The sequence below is a fragment of the Mirounga leonina genome, unplaced genomic scaffold (genome assembly GCF_011800145.1).
Source record: "Mirounga leonina isolate KUSES-001 unplaced genomic scaffold, KU_Mleo_1.0 Mir_53, whole genome shotgun sequence".
Classification (NCBI taxonomy): domain Eukaryota; kingdom Metazoa; phylum Chordata; class Mammalia; order Carnivora; family Phocidae; genus Mirounga; species Mirounga leonina.
Genome location: NW_023270807.1, coordinates 98796423 through 98822220, shown reverse-complemented (window position 1 = coordinate 98822220; position 25798 = coordinate 98796423). Strand labels below are relative to the sequence as shown.

Here is a 25798-nt window from a genome sequence, read left to right as displayed (position 1 = left end):
CAGAAGATTGCGAAGGCCCCAAGTGGCGGGACAGGGGGATGGGTCCAAAACTAACAAACACTATGACTTTCTGGACCCTTCTGGGATAGATCTTGGCAAGGAAAGACCTTCCTGAGGTTGGTGTGACCGAGAAAACGCAAGATTTGGTCTTTGCCGTCAGATCTACGAAAAGGAAGACCCGCCAACTCTCGTCATTTTGTTTTCTTTGATTAAAGCAAAACAAAACAAAACAAAAACAACCCACTGGGATGAAGTCTTAAAAGTCATGACAGGAATGTCAGAAAAGTCAAAATCTTTGTGGGCCCAGGCAACGAGTGTTTCTGACTGGCAGCCTCCAGTTAGATTAGTGGGAGCAGGCTTCTCAACATTTGGGAGCTAAAAGGACTTACTGTCCACCAGCTGTGGTACAGTACCTTTTGAAGTCTGTCTCATTATTCCTTTCTGGTTCTTTCGGAAGTTCTGCCAGAAATACTTATTTTTCTTCTTCCAGTCTCCTTTTCCTTTAAAAACGAAAGGAGGGGGAAAAAAGGCACAAGCAATAAATTCATTAATAACAAAAGTAGCCTCTTCTTTATAATTCAAAGCTTATAAGAATACTTTGATTTCACAAAAAGACAGTTTTTCTCTTTAGATTTGTGAAAGACTTGGAAATGCCTAAAAAGTTGTTTAAAGGAAATGCAAATTTCCTAGCAGCGAGTAATGGTGCAGTGGGGTTAAGATGAGAAATAAAGAAACATCAAAAAGGCAAGCAAAACACGCATTCGTGTATTCACTTTGATGTTGTTTAACTAGTATGTCTAATTCTGCCCTGTCTTGCCTTGCGGTGGAGTCTCCCCCTCTGGTCTCAGCCACAATTATTCCAACGAAACCACAAATGGGATACTTTAAGAAGTTAACTTTGTTTTGTCGTTATCCCTGTTGTTGATCTCCCCTCGATTTATTTCTGTTGTTCCAGATTTTTTTTTTTTTTTAAGATTTTATTTATTTATTTGACAGAGACAGAGACAGCGAGAGCAGGAACACAAGCAGGGGGAGTGGGAGAGGGAGAAGCAGGCTTCCTGCTGAGCCGGGAGCCCGATGTGGGACTCGATCCCAGGACCCCGGGATCATGACCTGAGCCGAAGGCAGTCGCCCAACCAACTGAGCCACCCAGGCGCCCCATCTGTTGTTCCAGATTTAAGGAAGACGACAGAAGGGCTGGTGTGACCTGGGTGTACTCGCCCGTCGACAGAGCCGGCTCCGGGAGCCCGCTGGGTTGACCCGCGCTGTTCCTCTGTGGTGTCGAGTTTACTCAGGGGGCAGCTACGGGGTGGGCAGGGTGGGGAGAGGGGGCTCCCACCTCTCTGGCATTCAGGCTGCTTGCTGACCGACCACCTGCAGCTTACCCAGGGTACAACGCGAGAAAAGCAGACCGCTATCCTGCTGGGACAGTTCCCAACTGAGCCCCCTCCTCCCTTTCCCCCCGCCCAACCCCCCAGACTGTTTGGGGAACAGTTTCACTTGTCTGCAGGTGAAAACCATCTCACTGCCGCAGCTGCCCACCTGCAGCGTTTGCTAGGGTTCTGATCCTCGCTGATCTATGATGCCTTTTAAAACGCAAAAGGAAAGGGAAAGAGCAGGTGAAAGACAGGAGAGGCCCTGTACTTAGAGATGGGACGAAGCAGCAGGTCTCAGGCAGACGGGGCACACACAAAGGACCAGCTTCGTCACTGTCACCACTCGGTGTGTCTGGCTGCTCTGTGGCCACAGGAAGCAGGGCCCAGCGGAGGAACGCGCTGCTGGTTTCCAGTCTAGACTGGTGGTGCCAGGCAATGCGGCACAGATGCCTGGAAACCCCTGTGCACGGGGCTCCTGGGCTCGAGAAGGCGCCACGTGTCAACACAAGATGCCCCCATTTCAGTGCTGATGAGCCTGGAGCTCTGGAACGAAGCCCACGCCCACTACGCAGAGACTTCCCGTGTACCCCGAATCTCGGCCGGCAGCGTGAGGGCACCTGCTGCTTTCTGGCTAAACGATGCAGCAAATGTTAGCACGGAAGGTGAGAGCAGAAGCAGGGTTATCACTCACTCAGCCTTTCTCTCGGGCGATTCGGGATTATAACCTATTCCTTTCACTGGAGGCTATGCTCCCCCTCCCCCTCTATTTTAATGTTTCCGAAATGGAGGTGCAAATTGAAAAATAAGTAAGAGCTGACATTTATTGAGCACTTACCATATCCAGGCACCTTGCTATCTAATGGCTTATCTCACTTAATACGTGCAATGAACAGGATGTATTATTGTTCTCATTTAGTGGACGAGAAAACTGACGCTTCAGGAGGCAAGTGACTTGCCCAAGGTCATAACCACTGAGTTCGAAGAGTCCTGATTCAAACCCAAATCAAAACCTAATCTGAGCGCTGTGCTCCTAATCACAACAACTCTTGTTAGACTTGCTCTGACCCAAACAGAAAAGAGATTACAAAAGCAAGAGTGAGTTTTATAATCAAGGAAATATAAAATATGTAACACCTTAATTGTACATAGTCTTTGATTCAAAAGTTCCAAATCAAAGGCTTTATCCTAAGGACATGATCAGGGATAGGCTCAAGGATTTTTAGGATAGCATCAATTCTCTGAGAGCAAAAATCAGAGACAGCTTAAATGTCCAGCAAAGAAGAGACGGTTGATTAAATTGTGCCCCATCCCGTATGATGGAATATTATACAGACTTAAAAATTTTACTATAAAGAATATTTAATTGGGGTGCCTGGGTGGCTCAGTCATTAAGCGTCTGCCTTCGGCTCAGGTCATGATCCCAGGGTCCTGGAATCGAGCCCCGCATTGGGCTCCCTGGTTGGCGGAGAGCCTGCTTCTCCCTCTCCCACTCCCCCTGCTTGTGTTCCCTCTCTCGCTGTGTCTCTCTCCGTCAAAAAATAAATAAAATCTTAAAAAAAAAAAAAGAACATTTAATCAATGTGGGGAAATGCTCAGGACATATTCAATTGAAAAAAATATATAAAATAAAATGCAGAGTATGATCCCAATTATGTTTACAAGAAAACCCACATAAATACAGGCAGGGGTAAAGAGAGGAAAGAGATGTATCCAAATCTTAACAGTGTTTCTTTCTGGGTGCAAAGATTCTTTATGGTTTCTGTTTTTTCAGTTTCTGTGTTCTATAAAGTATTAAAATAATTTTAAGTTGTTAAACCAAGAAAAGGAATACTGACCTACACAGCCGTCTTCCGAGTTCGACTTAGGATGAGTGTTCCTAGAAAGAAAAAACATGTCTGATTACGAGGAGCTTCGCCTTTGCGCGAGGACCGAAAACCCTCCCAACTCGGCTGCCCCGGCATCAACACCACTTAGCCGAGCTGGGGAGATTCTGATACGGTATTTACCGCTAGCCTTATCTAGCCAGCTGCTACCTTTCTAGAAACAGACTCAGGAACCCTTCATCAACATTTACTGAAGACTCACTCCAGGGTAAGACCTCTATTAAATGAAGGGACTGGATTTCACTAGAGGATCACCAGATGATCCACTTCTGTGAACTATTAACCACACGTTGTTACCGCCACTGAGAAGTCTCTTGTTGTAAGTGGGAAAGAGAAAGCAGATAGTGATACCACTAGAGACCCGGCCCCACAAACACCAGCCACTTCGGCCAATGGGTGAGTGCCGTGGTCAGCTGCAGGAGAAAGGTAGGCCATCGGATGCACCAAACAGAGAGCAGATGGTTGCTGACGACGCACAGGCACGCGATCTGCCTTGCTAGATCCTCCTATGTTCAAAGAGAAGCCAGGAAATCTGCTTTAAAAAACAAAACAAAACAAAACAAAAAAGCAGCTCCACATTTTTAAGTGATGGCAAATAATTCAATGTTCCTAAAAATGCATCCAAGTTAATCAACGCGTCTGGGCACCAAATTTGGCCCACACCCCACCCTACCGTGGCTGCCGGTTTGTGACATATACAGACCTAGCCAAATAACTTGAAACATGAACACAACCCAACACCAATTAATTGTTTCTCTAGAATACACTTAGACAGATACTGGCTTAAAGTAAGAAGGAAAGAAACCAAAGCAAAGTTCAAACGGGTTCTCTCCTAAAGGTCAGAGGAGAGGTGGGGCAGCGTCTTTCACTGGGTGGGTCCAAAGCCTAGAGGGTAAGTTCAGTGTCCACTTGCTGACAAGGAAAATCAGGAAGAAGGAACCTGCATTGGGACAGAAGCACAGATCCTCAGGGGGTTCACACCTGAATCTTCACTACATTCACCTGCCAGGATGGAGGGGGCATCTGGCAACAATGCCTTCTTGATGGGAGAATGCATGCGGAGACAGAGATTGGGAGGCCAGAACCATGTCACACTGAAGCGATCGGAGGAAAAGAAGAGCATGCAAATGGTGATTTTGCTGCCCACCTTACAGGTGAGAAGGACCTCTAGGATTTAAGGTAACCAGAGAAAGCAGGACGGGGCTTTCTATCCTGCAGAGCCACCTGGGATAAGCCATGTCCCTTCAGGGCAGGATTATTGGTGCCAGCTGACTGCTGGGGGCCAGGTGAGCACAAAGGCCCAGGCCTGCAAGCACCTTCACAGCCGAAGTCTGAGAGAAGAGAACGGCTGCTGACCCACGCACAAATCTAACAGACCTCTATTGTCAATGAGGGGAGAGAGGAGTTGCTCAGACTAGAAACAGGGGAGGCACCTCAGTTGCTGAAGACGAGAGCTACACCCGAAGTCATGATTTCCCAATACCACTAGCTGTGGACACAGAAAATATAAGGAAAATCTACCCTATTATCGAATTTTGCCAAGGCTTAGCGCCCAGGATCTCCTCTCTGCCCTCCTAGCCACGCAAAAATGAAAACGACTAAAGATAGACTTATTTAAAAAGCCACTTGCGTTCTTAATTCATGCAGCAAAAATGTGCTAAACGCTATCATGAGTAAGGTACGGGGATGATTACAAAGAGATGGGACTCCTGACGCAGGGAGGCCAACACACCTGAACAAAGGGGAAGAAGTACAGGCAAAGGAGAAGCAACAGCAGGAGGAAGGGGAAGGCAGGGCTGGGGGCGGAGAAGGACGAGGAACAGGAGGAGATGCGTGTGAAGGGCTCAGGGCCACAGAGGTACAGACACGGCAAAGTGGCAGTAAAGAGCAGACGGCAGAGAGCTGGCTAGCTGGCTGGAGATTAAAGCAGAAAATCCTTCTAGAGAAATAGTATTTGAGCGGCACGTGGGTGGCACAGTCAGTTAAGCGACCGACTCCTGGCTTCGACTCGGGTGGTGATCTCAGGGTCAGGAGATCGAGCCCCGCATGGGGCTCCCAGCTCAGTGCGGAGTCTGCTTGTCCCTCTCCTCCTGCCCCTCCCCACTCTGCACGCTCTCACTCGAAAATAAATAAATCTTTAAAAAAAAAGAAAGAAAAAAGAAAGAATATTTGAGCTAAAGTTTGAGTTCCTAAATTTTGTTTTTTTTCAAATTTTATTGTTGCATTTTGAGCTCAAAGTCGTGGTAATATGCATCAGTCCACTTTCCTGCCCGGTCATCCCCCTGCTTCTGCCTTACCTGCTTACAGCAAAGGAAGCACCACATTTATTTTTAAAATCACTCTAAGGACAAGGAGACTCTTGACCTAATTGCTAAGGACTAAAGGCATCAAATATCCCTCGCTCTTGCTCAACTACTTAGCTATGTAATAAACTACAAATGTGCATGTGAACTTTTACTTTTTCTAAAAGAAGTATTTTCGGGGCACCTGGGTGGCTCAGTTAAGCGTCTGCCTTCGGCTCAGCTCATGATCTCAGGGTCCTAGGATCGAGCCCCACATTGGGCTCCCTGCTCAGTGGGGAGTCTGCTGTTCCTTCTGCCCTCCCCCACACCCCCCTCATGCGCTCACTTGCGCGCTCTCTCTCTCAAAAATAAATAAATAAAAGAAAAATTTTCATGGGGAAAATAGCCTAACGAAACATTACTTTCCTTTAGTTTTGCTGATTAGAATAATACCACCTTACTGAGTTATAAGGAATTTTACCCATCATTGAATCCAATCCCAATTTTATAGGGAACAATGATCTCCAGAAGTTACAGGAGTGATCCAAGGTTCCACCAGCTGGTTAGAGCCCAAACAAGGAGCTCTCTCCCCAGGCCCTGGCAGCCTGGCTGTCTTTCCACTAGACGCTGGACTCTTCCTCTCCAGTTAAATCGCATAGAGAATTGTTTCTATCCTATTCTTGAAGAACTCAAAGGCTAACCTCTATTTTCCAACCCATTTTTCATTCTTCCTGCCAAATGGGAATGTCTTCTACCATAAATATACTCCAGAACCCACACTGCATAAAAAGGTAAGTTCTCACCATGACATAGTTATCACAAAATATAAATGTATTTTCCTGCTTACAGTTTTTTTTAACTTGTATCTACTTTCTTCAAATTATCACACATATTTAAAATTTATTCTCAGGTTTGCACTTGGGATCTTTTCATTACATAAGAGGTGTTTCTACTAGTGATTGTTCTGCACTTCCCCAGGAGGCCAGCAGATGGCACTACAGCTCCTCTAGTCATCCTGCGGTGACAAATGGGGATTTATTTTTAACATTTCACAAGTTCACAATCTAGATACTGGCCAAAGAACAGCAAGCCAGTGTTTCCTAAATGTGAAGCTCCCCAACTCATCAATTTGCAAAGAGGGAAAATGACATCGTATAAAGTTTAATTTGGACGCGGTGAATTGTCCCTGCAAAAAGGAGGCAGGCAGACAGAGCAGTGATGTGAAATGCCATCTTTCTCCTTGAGACTGATTATAAAATTCATCCAGCAGGAGCAGAAATCAATGATGTAACCAAATTCCAAATTTGGATGGCAGCAGGGGGAAAGAGTCATTTACTGATCTCCTGGTGGGAGAAATTAATGCTCAGGAGTGAGTTCCAAAGAGGCCTCCTCAGAGCACCTTCTTTCAGCCAGACACCGCAGGCCTGGGAATGGCTGGGCTGGAAGCAGGTTTGTCAGCCTCTCTCTATCCATCACTCTTACTGTCGACAGGGTAAAAGGGATGGGAACTTCAGCACAGGGTTCCGGGTTTCCATGACTAGGACTGACTAGGACGCAGTAATTAGCATTCTGCTGCACTTCGGACCAATCTACATAAACATCGAATAATTTGAGTTTTGCATCTAGTCTCTGAACTCAATCTTAAAAGTACCTTTTCATCAATAACTACTACTATTAGACCCCAAGTGTAATTATTTTTCCTCAAACTCTAAACTACTTTAACCCTCCCTGAACTCAAAGAACATTCAATAAAGAATTTATGAATGAGATCAACAAAACAACTTAAGGGGTAGCATCCCAGCACTTAACCAGTTCCTTTCATCCTACCTCAATCTTGAGCAAATTCTTTGTTCAACTGTTTCGTTCCTTTCTTTTCACTCATTCATTCTGTCTTTCTTTCCTTCAATAAACATTTATCCAACTCCCATTATGAGTCTGGTATCCTTTGAGGTATTGAGAATGTAGCGGTAAATAAGACAGGTAAGATCCCTGTTCTCTTGGAGCAAAGGATGGGGGTGAGAAGCAAGGTGGGGGGTACAGGTCAAGAAGTGGGGAGAATTTTTGCTGGGAAGGACAGAGAAGGTGTCTCTGAAGAGGTGACAGGTGAACAGAGACCTAAGTGATGAGTTGGCATGACAGGCATTCGCCCCGTCAGGGAAGGCTAAGTTGGGAAAGAGCAGAGGAAGAAAGCAAGGTCTATTCTGCACATACTCAATCTGAGGTGCTTCCTGAACATCCCTGCGGAGATATTAAAGACATAGTTGGGTATGCGACTCTAGAGTTCAAGGGCATCGTTGAGGACTGGAGATCAGAATTTGGAAGTCACTTGCATATTTAAAGCTAGGAGACCCAACTGAACACAGTGGAGAAAAGTGGGACCAGGACTGGGCTCAAGGGCAATCCAATCTTCAGGGTCAGGAAAAGAAGGTGAAGCAGCTGTGGGACTTAGGAAACGTCATGGGGAGAAGAAAAACTAAGAGTATGCTTTTACGCTTTCTGACTAAAATCATATTTTATATAAACTACATTGCTGCCCCAATGGTAGCAGGGTAAATTCTAGGTTGCTCTATTTTCTTTTCTCTTGAGTCTTGCTTCGCAGTAGAGATCTCCATGGGGCCACAGAGAAGGAGAAACACAAAGTTCAGAATGAAATTCTTTACATTTGTATGGAATTCTACCTCTTAAAAAACAAAAACAAAAACCACTCCTGTTGGCAACCCCCATCACAGGATGATCACTGACACTCGGGAGTGATGACACGGCTAAGGACACAGGGCCAGGTGGCGACACCCTGGGCTTAGAAGCCACATCTCTGACACCGGAGGGGTCCAACGCCTGGCCCACCTCACCATACTGTTTCTCATTTATGTAACAGAAATTCACATTACGTCACATGTGTACTACACCTGTTGTTGGCTGAATTATGGAAACGATACTCAGAAGAACCTGTGAAGACCGAGCAGGTTTTCAACCCCAAATGTGAACATGGCCTCTGGGTTTATGAGAACTAAGCATTGCAAGAACACTGCAGGATCTGGTTGTGCTGCTCTTGCATGATCTATCCGCTTGTTGAAGGAAAGGAGACCACGGACTTTGGCTCAGGCTCATTTTTCTCCTTATGTCTATTTATATACCGAGAGCCTTGGGTACCCCCAGGCAAAGACAACTCTGTCTCCCTGCGATGTACTTACTCCGCACACCAGAGAAGTGTAATGAACGCCCCAGCATAAAGGAGTTCCCAAAATACCCTTCGTGTTTTTGTTTTGATGTCCTGTCCAGAAACTTCATTATAACCAAGCAAAAGAAAAAAAAAAAGGAAGAAAAGAAAAACGGCTATAACCTAATTTCTAAGAAAGGAACATGTGTTATACGTTACTGGAAAATCTATACTTGAGATTTTTAAGTTTCCTTTATCTTGAGTCTCTGGAAATACACTTCTTCATTAGTTTCTTTCCTGCTGAATTTCGAATCAGGGCTTTTTGCCGTGTCTGGGTCTTTTCCTGCATCATCCCCAGCCTGCCAAGGCAGTCCCCGAAGCCAGCAGCATTTTCCTCAAGATGTAGGAAAAAGACTAAGCCAATCTGTGCTACTGAACTGTGCATGGAAGGGGGAAGTGGAGAGAAGGTAAAAGGGTTGAGGAGCTTTTTAGTAGTTTTTTTTTTTTCTTATGTGGGGATATATTTCTTATACGCTGATTATTCCTTATGAGTTGCTATGCCTTCCTTGAATATTTTGCTTAGTGACAAATCATTTTGTATAAAGTAGGTAATTCCTTAATTTAATACTTCTTATTATCCTTCAGATATCGAAGATACTTTTCATCATAGGAACATATCTCCCCTATTTCATAAAAACATATACGAAACAAAATTCTGTGTAGATTATCTACGGACTGCTCTAAAAATTCAAGGGTCACCCCTTCCCCAGCTATGGGGCCAGGACTAGGGTGAGTCAGGAGAGACACAGGGGGTCCGCACTGCTGGAGGTGCTCACTCTCGGGGTCAGGCAGGTGTAGGGAACGAGCGCCTCCTCCAACTCTGTGTTGTATGTTTCTCTCTTGCTTTACCCAGACAATAGCTGCTGGATTTCATGCACATAGTTGAACTTAACTTGCAAACTTACTGGCTTGGATTGAAAGTAATTCTATGGCCCCAAATCCGGTATGTTGTTAGAGCTCCAAGATTACTTGGTAACAATGACAACATCAGTGACATGCTGTCACCCTGGTCACAACACTCCCCATAGAGGCCTTTTCTTTCATTTCAGCCTATTCCCAGCCTGTACCTTCTGGCTTTTGTTACACGTTCACCTTCTCGTAAATGATCAAGGCAGGTGTCTGGTGCACCACACCCAAGGCAATGGCCGGACCCAGCACAAGCTAGGTGCTCACACACTCAGGAGTCGGGCACACCTTTGAGCGCGAGCACGGCCACAAATCTAAGCCAGCTTGCCTTGTTATGTGAAGCAGGGACGATGAGCTCAGTGCCTGCCTTCTGGGGCTGGTAGGAAAATTACATGAGCTTGGTACTTGGTGAGTTTCCAATAAATGTGACCTCTTGTAATATTCACAGGAGCCCCAGACAGATGACTGCTTTGGGCCCCTGCACAGAATTGCACCATCCCCATCCCACCCAGCAACAGCCACTCCACGTCCCTTATTCTAGGCTCCAGCAGGTTCTAAATTGCCACACTTCCTCCTTCTAGTTTTAACATTAGCTTCCCTCAAATAATTTGGATGGCCATAACAATTCCTCTTCTCAATTGCACTCTCTACAAGCAATTCATGTTTTCTCACAATCCACTGTTTTCCTCACAATGACGACTGACCATGATGTCAGCAGTTCTTCATCCACATTCCCCAGCACCATAGTACTCCTAGGTGGCTTATACCCTACTGTCCTCCTTATGCAGTAAGAACCACACCAAGTTAACTCACTGCAGGTAACACAGGGTATACTAAATAATTTTAGGTGGATGTCAAGGAGCTTGAAAATTTTCAACATGGATGTATGCCATGGGAAGTGGTTTGGACCCACCCGCGATGTAATATTAACTCTCCCAAAGAAATGGCAGTGACGTGTGGACACGGTCTCAAAATGACAATACCATCCAATGTTTATTTCCAATTTGAAGAGGCCCTCTTACCATACTGATCCAACGCTCCCCCTTAGAAAGTGCTGAAAGGACATTTTAAAAGTCTGGTATCTCCGGCCATGAGTTTGGACATTTTCAACTTTTTTCTGCCCCACCCCCTTTTTATGTTATCTCTGGTTGAAAACTGCCATCAGAATCACTGTAGGTGGACCTATTCCTTCTATACAAGATGTCTCAAAAGGGGATCTGATTCAGAAAAATACAGAGAGGGAGTCAATGTAGGCATGCAACTCTACTTCTAACAACAGTTTTTGTTAGGCTTCAATCCCTTGCTAATTGTATTAGGTACATGGAAATTCAAGGTATCTACACACGATCTTTTCTGCTGCAAGTCAAGCCTATCTCTCTTTTTAATATTAACTGCCCTCAAAAAGCTAGGATGGACATGGTGACCCCTCTTCCACGTCTCAACTGCAATAGACAAAAGCAATCCACGTTTCTCTTAGAATTAAAAAAACACACACACCAGTGACTGAACATGATGCCAAGGTAGAGACGTATGGACCAATGACTGGTATCCAGATGTGAACATTTCCTAGAGCTAGGAAGGCTTCTTCCCACAGGAAGCCGCCTACCGCCATGGCTCACAGTGCGGGTCCTGGAGCCCCACCTCCAGTGTTCGAAGCCCAGCTCCACCATTCACCAACCAGTAACTTTGAACAAATTCCTTTGTCCCAGTGAATCCCAGTTTCCTGCTATGCAAGACAGAGACAATACTACCTATCACGTAGGTTTTCTAGAGGTGTCAGTGAAATATGACCTGTATGGAATTTAGAACATGTCTGTACACGCAAAGCACCACCACCAAGAAGCTAGCGATGCGGATGGCTGGCCTTTGAACCAGCTCTGCCCGTGGGGTCAAGTCTCTCTCAGTCCTGCTCAGCGCACTTCAGTTTCTTAACATGGAAGGTGCTGGTTCCCTGGCACCTCAGGGATGGCCAACAAGCTTCCCAGGCCAACAACAGGCTCCATCCCTGTTGAATCTGAAAATCCACCACAAAGGTACACTGAAAGAGATTTGTGTCCTGTCATTCACCAAATGGTCACTGGTACCAAAAGTTAATGACGCAGGACATGAGCAGAAGTTTAAGTATCATGCCTAAAAAGTAGCCAAATGTCATCTCTCCATAGCCTGAGCCTGTGACCTGTTTGTGTCTGGATGGTAACCTCACTGAGGCCAGGACAACAGAAGTGCAGAGCTGGACGTGCCCACACATGTGGGACTGGGGCAGGGAGAATCAAATCTGGGAGAGCATACAGTTGTTGTCCAAGATTTCTAAAACCCTCCCCATGGGCCTTCTCTTTTCCATCTGGGGCATATTATTCTTTGTCACCTTATGGGTCTGGCCTATCTAAGAAAGTTGATAAAAATTTTCTGTACATGGAGGCCTGGGTGGCTCAGTCAGTTAAGCATCTGCTTTCGGCTCAGGTTGTGATCCCAGGGTCCTGGGATCGAGTCCAACATCGGGCTCCCTGCTCAGCGGGGAGCCTGCTTCTCCCTCTGCCTCTAACCCCCACCACACTTGTGCTTTTTTTCTGACAAATAAATAACATCTTTAAAAAAAAATTGTGTATGGATGGCAGCTTTGATGCGGTACCACTCCTGAAAGTAACTACATATATCCCAGCCTTGAGAAGTTACAAATGCCTTCCCGATTCCTGCAAATTTAGCAAATGGCCAGAATATCCCCAGGACACACTAGATGGTGTATCATACTATTTTTTAGGTAAGTTCAGTATGTTCATGTAAGTTCAGTAAGTTCAGTAACTGATCAGTCTCCCATGAAAACCACCAACCATGTTCTTTGGTTTGGTATCTGCTGTTTGGTGTAGATAATGAAGCCTCTGCAGCCTGATGAGGGCAATGTACAGCACAGTCCATACCTTCCAGGAGTTTACAGCAGAATGAGGTAGATTAGATCGACGTGCTGCAAGATCAGCCAGGCTGAGTACTGCCTGTCGCTGGCAGGGGCAGCTGCCCCCCATTCCAATATCCCTCTTATCTTCTTTCTTACCAGGAGAACCCAGATTTTGTTTGGGTGGCAGGGTACCCTGTTAAAACACTCACTTCCCCACACTCCCTTGCAGCTAGTGGAGGCCAAGTGTCAGCGTCTGGCTGAGAAGACACAGCTGAGAATTCACAGTGAGGGGTTTCTGAGAAAGCTAGCGTTTCCATAATGACAAAGACTCACTCACCTTTTCCTGTGTCTTTCGCCCTCCGTCCCTTCCCTCGGTCCTTCCCGAAACATGGGCACAAGGCCCAAGCAGTCATCATTTTATCATAAGGAAGAAAACCACATATTAAAACCGGTAGAGAAGAAATACTTCCTTGAGCAGCTGTACAGCCACCTCCAGATTCCTTGCTGTATGAAGAAAACAGGCCCCCATTTGCCTCATCAGTGCAGTCAGGTTCCATTACAAATGACTGAATATACTCCCAACAGATTCAGTGGTTCAGAAGTAAAAATGACCAGGGGAGCCTGGGTGGTTCAGTTGGTTAAGCATCTGGCTCTTGATTTCGGCTCAGGTCCTGATCTCAGGGTCATGAGATCGAGCCCCACATCGGGCTCTGCTCTGGCCGTGGAGCCTGCTTGGAAGTCCCCCGCCTCTGCCCCTCCCCCAACCACTTGCACGCTTTCTCTTAAAAAAAAAAAAAAAAGAAGAAGAAGTAAAAATGACCAACTTAAGCATTGGTCTGGGTTTACCCAGCACAGTCCTATCTATCTCATTGTATTTCAGGCTCCCAGAAACCGTGAAAAGCTCCATTATACAGATGCAGAAATGAAAGCCTGGTGAGTTCATGAAAGTGACTTATCCGATTTCGAGCCACAGAGCTGGGGCTCAGTTCCTCTGGCCCCAACCCGAGGTTGGTCCCACTGAAACACCAGATTCCTGAAGGCAAGGGCCTCTCCTGTCTGAATCACCACCAGATTCACGGTGTGGGGTATGAAACCATGAGCCTGAAGTGTGTCCATATTCTCCTGTTATTGGCACTAAAAGTGCCAACATACGTGACTTGGCTACTGGCGTCCGCAGATGCAGGTCAAGCTTGATTTTTGACGTTTCCTCAACAGACACACAAAAGGTGCTGAATGAAAGGAAAACAGACTCCTCTGTTTTTTCTGCTTTTGGTGCAACCAGTAAAAACTAATGTCTTCCTTTTATGGCCTCCATGTGAATTTTACATTTTGTTTAGGTCTTTATATCTTAAGAATTACTGAATTAGGGGCACTGGGGTGACTCAGTGGGTTAAGTGTCTGCCTTCGGCTAAGGTCATGATCCTAGAGTCCTGGGATGGAACCACCCATCGGGCTCCCTGCTCAGCGGGGAGTCTGCTGCTCCCTCTCCCCCTGCTGCTCCCCCTGCTTGTGCTCGCTCTCTCTGACAAATAAATAAATAAAAATCTTGAAAACAAAAAAAGAATTACTGAATTATGTCAAAAGCGAAATAAAACACGATTTTAGCACATTGTTTTCACCACAAAAGCTAGTTTTTATAAAACGAGAGAAGTACTGTAAGTAGCTTTATTTACATTTTCTAATGATGGCTACTTATTCAGTAAATGAGGCAAAATTATTCTTCCCTTCTATTTCCCCTTTAAGATTTAGTGCATACAGGGGTACGTGGGTGGTGCAGTCAGTTAAGTGTCAGTTTCAGCTCAGGTCATGATCGCGGGGTCATGGGACCAAGCCCGAATCAGGCTCCCCTCTCAGCGCAGAGTCTGCTTGGGACTCTCTCTCCCTCTGCCTCTGCCCCTCCCCGCTGTGCTCTCACACACACACGCACACTCTCTCTCATAAATAAATAAATCTTTAAAAGAAAATAATAAGATTAAGTGCATCCATGGCTCTGTGGTCCAAGAAAGGCTTTTCTGCAAGGAAACGTGGCTGAGAGGCGAGGCCAGCTGGATGGACAGGGAAGGTCCCCATGGAAGGCCGTGGTTATCAGGATGCCTGGTGCAGGCTCAGCACAAGAACAGCGATGGCAACGGGCTGCCACTCCGCCTGGTGCAGGGTGCACAGGGGGTCATTTACGCCAGGGGAGGCTGGCACCGTAAGGATATTCTTTGATTTGATATTCTTATCAAAGGCGCATGAACCTGCAGGGAACACCAGGCTGCAAAGAGCCGGCCTCTAAGAGCCTCAGCCTCAGCGTGGGGAAAGGGAGAGGGGAGATGGCAGGAAAAGAGGCTCCATTCAATTATCTCCTCAGTCTGTTTCCATGGCAATGGCTCCGGAAGCGGGTCCGAACTTTCTCAGTGGAAACAAACAGCGGCTCCCATTCACCATCGCCCAGACCGCGCTGGCCATGCCGGCCGCTGTACTGTCTGGGCACAGAGGCCCCGGGTGGGGGGACGCGGGGGCCAGGGCTGCCAGCCTTTCTTCTGTCAGCTGCTCGGAGGGGAGCAGGGGAGTCGGTGAAGCCGCCTCTGAAGGACAAAGTCGGAGGGGCTGCGGACTCGGAGGGCCCTTCCTCGCCCTGCGGGTCCCCTGCTGGAGGCACAGCAGCCAGCCCCCCGCCAGGACGTGGCTGCGGGCGCCGTCTGCCTGCCCTACTCGTCCTGGCGGGCAGCACAAAGGATCGGGTTCCTCCCACCGTGAGCATCGCCGCAGTCCCGCCTCCGATTCCTTCAGACACAGTGGATGGAGAATTGTCATGCGATGTTAGGAAGACGGGAACTCTTTTTTTAACTGAGATGTAACTGACATATGACACATTAGTTTTAAGAGTAACAGAAAATGAGCTGATACTCGGATGCACTGCGAAATGACCACCCGCTAAGTCTAGTTAGCTTCCATCACCATTCAGGCCTCATTTTTAAATTCCCACACGTGTCCTCTGTCACACCCACGAGCGCCGCCCTCGCACTCCGCCCGTGCTCTCACTTGGCTCTCGGATTGCCTCACATCCTTCCTCCTGCTCCTGGGGCTCTATCTGAAGTGACGCATCGGCACCTGTCAGACTCCAGGAGCAGCGCCGGGGTCCCCGAGACGACACGCGCCCTCTCTCAGCACAGCTGGGTGCCACCACCGCCTCCACCGCGGACGGACATGTGGAGCAGAAGCCGAGAGCATCACCCCAAGGGAAAAGAAACGGGTACTGCCATGGCAGTGATCTGTAACACCAAGCTGGCTGCCTAGAACCTCCTGGAAAACTTATTAAAGACTCCCGAGCTGCACATCTCAGCCATGTCTGAAGTCAGCGCATGAGGCCTGGGCGGGGCCTCAGGGTCTGTCTTTCCCACAAGCTCTGCAGCTAACTGTAATGGGCGGGTATGTTTGCCATCACCCGCTGCAACCAGGAGACACGGGGAACACATGCCCCATGCTTCCTTCTCCATTTCCTCCCTGTACCCTTCTACGCCAAGGCCTCCAAAATCTAGTTAAGCAGGATTTCAAGTGCAGTTTTCGGAAGAAAATTCAGAATATGAGAATACAGTAAGATCACACAGCAGCCAAGCCTGTAGACATAAGGCTGGGGGTCAGTGTTAGTCTTGAGTGCCCCGTATCCATCCCCAGTACTTGGCATGCAATCTTCCTTAAAGATTGAAGGAATTAGCCAGTGGGATGGAAGAATTTAAAACTTGAAGCCTAATAAAGGTTCTGGCAAGTTTCAGACCTCCAGGATCTGTCCCCTGGACCACTGGTCTCCCTGCCCTCCTGGGGGCACCCAGACCTAGCTGCTCACATTGACAGTCGTCCTTCTAACATACAAAGCCCACCACTAGGCAACCCCTGAGTTATCTGAAGACCTCCCAAAGCTGGCTGGCCCTAGGGCTGCACTTGCCCACCCCCAAGGTGCTGTGCTCACACACCTTTGCATACCCTTGCTTCTGTCTGGAATTCCCTTCCCCTCCAATTATGCCTACAAAACCCCCACCCTCCCTGTGGTGCTCACTCCTTTGGGCACCTGTGGTGGATTTGTAACCTGTCAACTTAGCTTAGATGGATTATGTCTCCCAGAATTCCCTCCCCTGCATGTGCTGGGTCAGCATGAGTCACATGAGCTGCTTCATGGGAGATGGGCCTTCAAAGTCAGTGCAGGGCATGAGGCCCTGCTGTAGCTGACACTTGCCACCGCGGGGCCCTGGGGTCACTCGGTGGCGGGGGCAGCAGCTGGGCCCACCATGCTTGAATTCCTGCCAAGTCTGCTCCTCAGGTGCTCCAAGCCCTGGGCCTGGGGCTGGTGAGCACCTCGGAAGGACCCCAGCTCCTCCTGCAGGTTCCTGGCGAGTCGGATTTGGAGGTTTGCATGGAGGTGATGAGAGAGGACATGTCCATATTTGCAGATGGCAGTTTATCCTCGTTCCCCACTTTGCCTGCATCTGACATCAGGCCACATCATTGGACACAGAGCAGCCAGCCCCAACAAACACCAGAGGTCAGAACCCTGTAATAACGTCACCTTAACGTCCACTTCTCCCACAGAAGCCTGTCTGATACCAAACCTGTGTGTCTGTGGCGGGTGCCTGCCCCAGGCACCTGGCTGGCCATCCTCCAGTCCCCACGCACCGCACTCAAGGCACATGACGATCGTGTTGTCATGACTTCTGCAGGTCCTAAGAGGACAGCTACCTTCCCATCCCATTCATCTTCCCAGCACCTAACAAATCCGTCCACACCGCAGAAATCTGGAAAATGTTTATTCAATTGCACTTCATTGCCTCCTGGCCCATCAGGGGTCTTTCTGACGCACCAGTCTGTGGTCTGCACGGTGGCATCTGGGAGAAAAGCCCTGGCCCAGGCAGAAAGATGGATCTGTACTAGAATTCCACCTCTGCCTTGCCCAGGCTTTGTGATTGTGATCTTGGCAAGTCATTTAGCCTTTCTGACACCCCCACCCCACCCCTTTCCTTCCTTCATTCACTTCGTATGATACCGTTGTTCGAACAGGGTCTTCCCTGTTCCTGCCAGGACAGGCTACTATTTATTTACTGATCGCCTCCCCCAACCCCTGGGGCCCAGTGTCCCGTTCACCTCTCCTGCAGGAGACAGAAGAAAGCGCAGCCCCCTTGCATCCTAAATACCTCCTGGCAGGGTAGCCTGTCTCCAGGCGCTATGCACACCCCGCCCCCCCGGAGGGCCGCGGCCCAGGCGTGTGGACTCCAGCTGGGGCCGGGCAGCTGGGGCTCACTCACCAGATGAAGCGAAGGGCAACAGAGTCTGCAGTGGGGAACAGCTGAGGTGGAGAATTCTAGCACAGCTGCTCCCGCCCCGAGCCCCTGCATTCTGGAATGTTGAGCCCCTCAGATATGCTATGCGATGGAGCATACACACGTGCAGACGCAGGTCCACCCGCACAAACCCATCCTTCGGCACACTGCAACTGCACGAGCTCTCATTGTTCCTCATCCGACAACTAGCAGAGCTTAAATGTGGGCTCAGGGTCTGTCCAACACCAACGACAGCAGAGCACACAAAACTGGTCGGTGCGGGGCGTGCTCTGTACTGGGTCAGAGAAGAAAGGACATCACCTGACTCTAAGTCAGCACTGCGTAGCTAAAGCCCGGAGAGGTGACACGATGCAGACGGCCATCACAGAGGGCGAGCACACCGAACGCTCCAGCCCCTGGGACAGGGACCTTGCCCTCCTGCCCACAGCCTTGGCAGGTGGCTCTTGGTAAATTGATCAAAGGGAAAGAATACATAATATACATACTAATCTAATGTCTGGCTCTGGGTGCAGCCCATTCATTTTCCGAAACCTAAGCTTGCCGTTCTGCTTCTACTTCCCACCCTGCTGAGCTCAAACAATGGCAGTCCAAGTGGGCTCTGGTTCCCTTCGTGGCTCTGTGCTCACAAGCCACAAGCGCCCGCCTCCTTCTCCTGGGAGGACAATGAGCACCCAGCAAGGACACAGCCACCTGAACAGGGCAGAACCAACTTGTGAGCTACTCTGAAGGACACAACTTTGTGTGACTTCCTCATCCCAGTGCACAACTGTACGTCCCCCCCTGGGAAAGATCTGGCATTCCCCTCCCCAGCCCGCAGCCCTGCCACAAACAGGATGTGGAAACAGGATGCATTCATCTCAGCTCCAGGGGACACAGCTTGACCTGGATTTCCCAGCAAACTTGCAGACCTCATCAGCAATTCTCAGTGAATCTAGTCTGTTCCAAAGGAGGATTCGTAACTGCACAGCCTGCGGGTTTCTAGCGATCACTTCTACAAATGAGAATGAGCAGAGAGAGCCCCACCTTGTCACGCAGAAGTATACAGAACCACAGACAGCAGACCCTGTTTTCGGGGACGTCCACAAGGGATGGAGCCTGAGCCCTTCTCCTCCAACCCAGTCTTCAGGAATGAGAGACGTTCTCGTTGAGGAAGAGGGCAGAGGTCCCCAGTAGGAAACAGACTTACTAAAAGGAGAAGAATGTCTTACACATTTCAAGGAGGCTGGAGACAAAGTTACCAAGAACTGGATTCGAAGTTCTACTCTTAATTGAGCCATAACAAACCAATTTTCTTTCAAAACTGCACTTCCCCTCTATTTCTATGAAATGTCCAGAAGAGGTGATTCTAAAGAGACAGAAATTAGTGATTGCTTAGGGAACAGGAGTCATCAGGAGATGGAGCAGTGACAGCTAAAGGGCTTATTTTTGGGGTGATGAAAGGTTCTAAATTGGACTCTGGTGGTGGTGGCACAATTCCGTGAATATGCTACACACCTTGTTGTGTGCTTTCCATAGGTGACTTACACGGCATGGACACCGTATCTCACTAAAGCGGATTGACCACACGTCAACCTGTATACAAATGTTCACAGCAACATTGTTCATAATAGCCAAAAAGTCAGCACAGCCCTAAGTGTCCACCAATCAATAAACAGATAACCAAATGTGGCATATTCATACAATGAAAAGGAATCAACATGGATGAGCCTTGGGAACATTATGCTAAGTGAAATAAGCTAGTCACTTAAAACACATACAAGTCTTTGGGGCGCCTGGCTGGCTCGGTCGGTTAAGCATCTGACTCTTAATTTCAGCTCAGGTCATGACCTCGGGGTTGTGAGATGGAGCCCCATGTCGGGCTCTGTGCTCAGTGGGGAGTCTGCTTGAGATTCTCTTTCTCTCTCTACCCCTCCCACCCCTCTTTCTTTCTCTCTCCCTCTCTAAATAAACAAAATAAATTTTTTTTTAAAAACCTGCTGAATTACATACTTTTAATGGGTGAGTTGTATATGTGAATTATTTTTATTTAAACTCAATTAACATATAGTGTATTACTATTACAAGTAGACTTCAGTGATTCATCCGTTGCATATAACACCCTAGTGCTCATTATATCACGTGCCCTCCTTAATGTCCATCACCCAGTTACCCCATCCCCCAACACCCCTCCCCTCCAGCAACCCTCAGTTTGTTTCCTATGATTAAGAGTCTCTTATGGTTTGTCTCTCTGATTTCATCTTCTTTTATTTTTCCCTCCCTTCCCCTATGATCCTCTGTTTTGTTTCTTAAATCCCACATATGAGTGAAATCATGATAATCATCTTCCTCTGATTGACTTATTTCGCTTAGCAGAATACCTTCTAGTTCCTGGTATGTGAATTAGATCTCAATGAACCTGTTACCAAAAATAAAATAAAATAAATGTACTTTCCCAACAAAACTGCAAGTTTTGAATTTTTTAAGGATTAAAAAAAAAAAAACTATATCTTGTGTGCAATCCATGATGTTGTACCTTTATCTGGAGGTAGTATGTGTTCTGTCATTTCTATTTAACAGAGGAAAAATGTGAGGAGACTTGAACAAGATTACAGAATGGAACTGGGGGAAAGGGGAGCAGGCCCTAGAAATAGATTTGTGGAAGCTACTGTTCTCTGCACTATATGTTTTTAAAATGTTTTAACGGGTGTCTTTTTAATGTTAATATTCACCAGCAGAAAGCACTTGCTTCTTATTCCACTGCTACAGGTTGAAGGAGAGACTGGTGCACGCTGGGGGACAGGTGAGACCAAAGTACGTCTTCTGGGATGCCAGTCTTGGGGACAGTCCAGTTTTAACCTTCTTTCAAAGAACTGAAGCTATCAATGATTTCAATGCATATACTTAATTAGCACTTGCTCTGTGCAAACAACTCTTCTGGACACTGGAGAAAATTCAAAGAGAGAAGAACGTGAGCTCTTAGCCTCCTGGAACTCACAATCCTGCTGGGCCTGGTGGGAATAGGGAAGTATACAAAACGAGAGCCACAGGCAAGGGCATGAATTTGGGCCAGACGAGATAGATGGCAGACAAGATTACTGAGCACTCAGTAGGTGCTGGATAGCTTAGTAAGTGAGGTATGCACTGTACTGATCATCCTCGTTTTACAGTTGTGGAAACTGCAGACACAGAGACTGCGTAACTTGCCAAGAGCTGTAGCGCTGGTAAGAAACAGCCTGGATTTGAACCCAGAGAGTCTGGTATCAGGCAGGGCATCTTAACCCCCCCGCCAAAGCTGTCATGGCATTCAGACTGGATAAGGTTTTTTGTCTCCAGTTCTGGGACCTTAGGCAAGCCAATTAATCTCAAAAATAGTACACATTTCAATGAGTCCATGAAAAATTAAATGACAAAATACAGTAAAAGTGATCAGCACGGTGTCCAATAATAGAAATAACCCAATAAGCACTGTTATGATGATGATACCTGTTACAATACATTGAGACATCAGATCCGTGCCAGATGCTACTGGATTCCAAAAGGTGGAAAGATTACAGCCAGGGAAGGGGCTGAGAAAGCATTCATGGAAAAGCAGTTCTTAAAAGAGGACCTGAAGAAAGGAGATGCTTTCAAGGCAAGAGCTCCAAACAGCCCAGGAGGCAGTGGGGCCGGGGGTGGGAGATGTGGTGGTAACACTGGGCCAGGGCTGGACTGTGGGGATTCTGATCAGAGTGCAAACATGGAGAGCCCTAACTTATAGATGCCACTGGGGAGATCTCAGCATCCCCTCACTGCACAGTGGCCTAATTGTACTTTATGGAGACCGATCTGAGGGTCATTTCCTGAATGCACTTTTCTAGTTCATGAAAACAGCATTAAAGGTATCGCTTGCAGTAGTGAAGGTAAAAAAGTGGGAAACACAGGAAAGGTTATAGAAGTAGAAGCAGGTGCCTGGGTGGCTCATTCAATTAAGCATCTGCCTTTGGCTCAGGTCATGATCCCAGGGTCCTGGGATCGAGCCCTGCGTGGGGCTCCCTGGGAGCCTGCTTCTCCCTCTCCCTCTGTCCCTTCCCCCTTGCTCATGCTCTCTCTCTTTCTCAAATATATAAATAAAATCTTTAAAAAGAAAAAGAAGAAGTAGAAGCAACAGGATTTTGTGATTAAGGTTTTGGAATCACGAAAGAAAAGCAGGAGATAATGATGTCCAGGCTGTCTGAAGAGCAGAAAAGTGGTCCCAAGGACAGAAGGGGAACATATGATCAAAGAGCAGGTTGTCAGAGAAGGAAAGAAGGGTAAAGAGGGAGTGAGGAATTCTGCTGTAAGAACGTGCAGCGGGGGTAACAGCAACAGGAATTAGCAGGCAGCCCGTAAGTCGTGGCAACGGGCACGTCACCAGATCGGGAAACGGGGCAGAGGGACAGATGTGGATTTGAGATCTTGAGACACAAGAGATCAAAACCCTGGGTGTGGGTACCTGGGGAGAGCTTTTAGGCTGGGCAGAAAGCCCCAGGGGACCACTGACGGTAAGAAATCGGCAGAAAAAAGGGAACTGCCAAGAGTGGGCATCCAGTGAGGAGACACTAGAAGCTGCCGCGTCATAGGCACCAAACCAAGGGCGAAGAGAGAAGCGGGCCCCGCGGGAAAGGCAGCCATGCCAAACGCAACAAGGATCTGAGAGTCGGGAGGGCCCTCTGAGTTGGTTATTGTTGCAGCACTGACCTCAGAGAGCATTTCAGCAAGAAAGAAGGAGACAGAAGTCAGGCTGTGGGGGCCAAGTTCAGTAACTGGGGCAGCAGAAGTCAAACTGTGGTTTTTGAGGACGGCAAGAAACCTTCAATGGGATGGGGAAGAACGAAGCACATTTGTGAAAGGCCCAGGTTCAGAGTGGAAGGTCACGTGCGCGCACGCGCGCACACACGCGCACCTGTGGCCGCGGTCCACTGTGACAGTAGCAGACACTGTACCCCAACTCCGTGAATCAGGGAAGACTTCTGGGAGGAGCCAAGACCAGGGCTGGATTTCTAAGTCTGATGGGCTTTGCCCAGATAAGGGGCGTGGGGAGGATGGTGAGAGTGGGGGACGGGGCACCCCCCAGAGGAGCAACAATTTCAGAGGCTCAGCATGCCGTGGGAGCACACGGCCCGTCTGAGCAATCACAGGAGCTGCATCCTGCCTGGAGAGCAGGTCAAAAGATGAGGTCGGTGGACAGGCAGGCAGAGGCCGACTGTGAGGGGCAGGAAGGCAAGATCGGAGACGCAAGGGAGCCAGAGAGGAGCAGGAGAGCGCGAGCAACCGGGACACAGCAACACAAGCAGGGCTACTTCCCTGAAGGCAAAGGCAAAGGAGGAGGTGAAGCAGGGATTTTGGAGGGGGGAGAAAAGGAGAGCTGACGCCATCAAAAGAGTATTTAGTATCAGCTTGCCAGACGAAACAAATCCGAGAGGGAAGCAGGGTCCAGACGGAGTAAATGCCTGCAGAGAACATTTGTAAACCAGATTCCATCCATTTCTCGACCACAGAGCATTGCTCTATTGGCTTGCCCTCCTTTGATTTATCTCCCTCTTCCATCATGCGATATATTTTTGAACTTTTTCACCATAAAATAGTTCAAGTGCAGTCATAGGTAATGAAAGAAAGTGAAACTAAATCAGTGAATTTTCAACTCTGGTGAAAGACTTAGTAGAAAAGAGCCTATAAATACTGGCAAAGGTGAAGTTTTGAGATTTATTTTGGACCTTCCTGCCTCTATAAATAAATGAGACACAACTTAGATCTGAACGCAAGTAAAGCTTGCCCCTACCTCCAAGAGGACTACTGGAGTGTAGGTTTTAACTGATGCTATTTATATAATGCTAATGAACTCAATATGCCCCCGACCTCTCTACCTGCATAAGCAATACAATTATAAGTACTTTGGAATTCTAGCTTAACGGTAGGAGCATGGGTTCTCAGCTGGGATAAAATCTGGGCTCTGCCACTTAATTAGCTGTGTAGCCTTGAGCAACTTATTAACCTCTCTGTGCCTCAGTTTCTGCATTTTCCAATGGGAATAATATCATAGCAAACCTCACAGGGATGATCTGAGTATTAATTGAGTCAATGTTAAGTACTTGGGTCAGTTCCTGGCCCACACTCAGCACTCAATAAACGTTACCTGCAATTTCCTGCTTTTTCTTTTCCAATTTGCAGAACCAACCCTATTAAGGCTACTTCCAATCTAGATACACACTTAGAAATAATAACCAGATGGGCTCCCCTACAGCTGGCTTCCCTGAAAGGTGAATCTAAATCATCTTGACACATAGTTTATTTATTAGACAGCTAGCTAATTTTCAGATTACTCTGTTTCAGATACACACGTACAAAGAAAAGATTATTGTGGAAAATAGTGCTAGTTTCCTGCCCAATGTCTCGTCTCCCTCCTTCCTTAAGACACCCATTTTGTTCAGGGCAATAAAGTAGTCAGCGGAAAACATTCATTCCTCCAAGCTCTCCTATGGAAATGGTGGCCAAGTGCCCCAATTTGGGGCTCATTTTCTTTGCTTTATTTTTCTCCATAGCACCATTGAAAGCATATGAATGTTTTCTACGACATCTCCCTCCATGCTGATGCAGCTCATATCAGCTCATCATACATCCCAGTCCCCGAATGGGGTCCGGCACACAAAGCCGGTGCTCAGTGAACAGCTGCAGCTTCAAGAAATGAGTGAGACAAACTGGAATGTATGTGTTGGACAGGGTTTCTAGGAAAGGCTTTTAAAGGATGTGCCTGTGGCTTTTTGCCCTTTGACCTTCTTCACCCTGTTTCTCCTTCCCACCTGGAAGATGCAGAGGCCACTTTAAAACCAGGAGGATAACAACAACAAACAATACAATCTGGGTTCCTGAAGGCTCAGGTGAGCCTCAGTGCCAGCCTCTAGACATCCCAGTGGAATGAGGAGGTATCAAATGAACACTTTTTTTTTTTTTTTTTTTGCCACTATAGGTCATGTTTTCTGTTATTTGTAGCTAAATGCAATCCCAATAGATAACGGTTATAAAGAATTTTCGGGCGCCTGGGTGGCTCAGTCGGTTGGGTGTCTGCCTTCCACTCAGGTCATGATCCCACAGTCCTGGGATCAAGCCCCACATCAGGCTCCCTGCTTCTTCCTCTCTCTCTGCCACTCCCCCTGCTTGTGTGTGCATGAGCTCTGTGTGCCAAATGCATATATACATACATGCATACATACATGGAATTTTCCCAGCAAAAAAGTCTTGCTCTCTAGATATTCTTGAGACTAATTGGTAAGTAACAAAAAATTTAACTGATGTTCAGCTTTTTAGCCAGTGGACACAAATCTAAGATTGGTGTAATAAAGTAGATTGTCTCATCGACAGGCAATGTAAACAGATAGAAATAGAAGAGGTGCAAATGAAAGCTCCCTTAGCATTTTTATTATATTTCCGGTGAAAGCATAGACACACCAGATAGAACGTAAGAAAATAAGGACCAACAGAACCTTTGTCAGACTGGCGGTGGCAGGTCTGTTCTGTGTATGGACAGATGCACCTGTCCTGCGGTTCTCACACATCTGCCGGCCAAGTACAGCCGATCGGCCCATCTGCCTGAGGTTCCAGCTGCAGATGTTACATATATTCTCACTGCTTGTCACCCCACAAAAGATCCACCCCCTTGGTCTCTTGGGGGGGGTGGTCAGAGCTATAATCCTGTTGAACTCAAGACTTTAAACCCAGTGAAATGGTAAATACCACTGGGAGAGATGATGTATTTCTTAGAAATCAGGTATTTGCATTATAATTAACACCTTCCTTAGCTCAGGTTTTAACTGGGGGAGAAGGGAGGGAGGAAGATGGGCTGAGGCCCCTGACACTCTTAAGAGGGGGTAGTGGTGGGGAAGGGGCTGTGGATCTGGACAGCAGGAACCACGAGGGACAATCACTGGACTCCCACTT

The 25798-nt window shown here is 47.4% G+C and overlaps 1 protein-coding gene across 6 annotated transcripts in view; it reads right to left on the bottom strand.

Moving 5' to 3' along the window:
- Nucleotides 1–25798, bottom strand: part of SASH1 (SAM and SH3 domain containing 1) — a 245573-nt gene that overhangs the window by 75055 nt on the left and 144720 nt on the right. For 5 of the 6 annotated variants that reach the window (XM_034990970.1, XM_034990972.1, XM_034990968.1 and 2 more), the window contains 2 exons: nt 3212–3252; nt 414–500 (listed from right to left, as the gene is read on the bottom strand). In XM_034990970.1, the coding sequence (XP_034846861.1) occupies nt 414–500; nt 3212–3252 (128 nt within the window). Of the gene's footprint in view, nt 1–413; nt 501–3211; nt 3253–12891; nt 12972–25798 lie in introns of those variants that run through there. The other variant, XM_034990973.1, reaches the window with a different exon arrangement.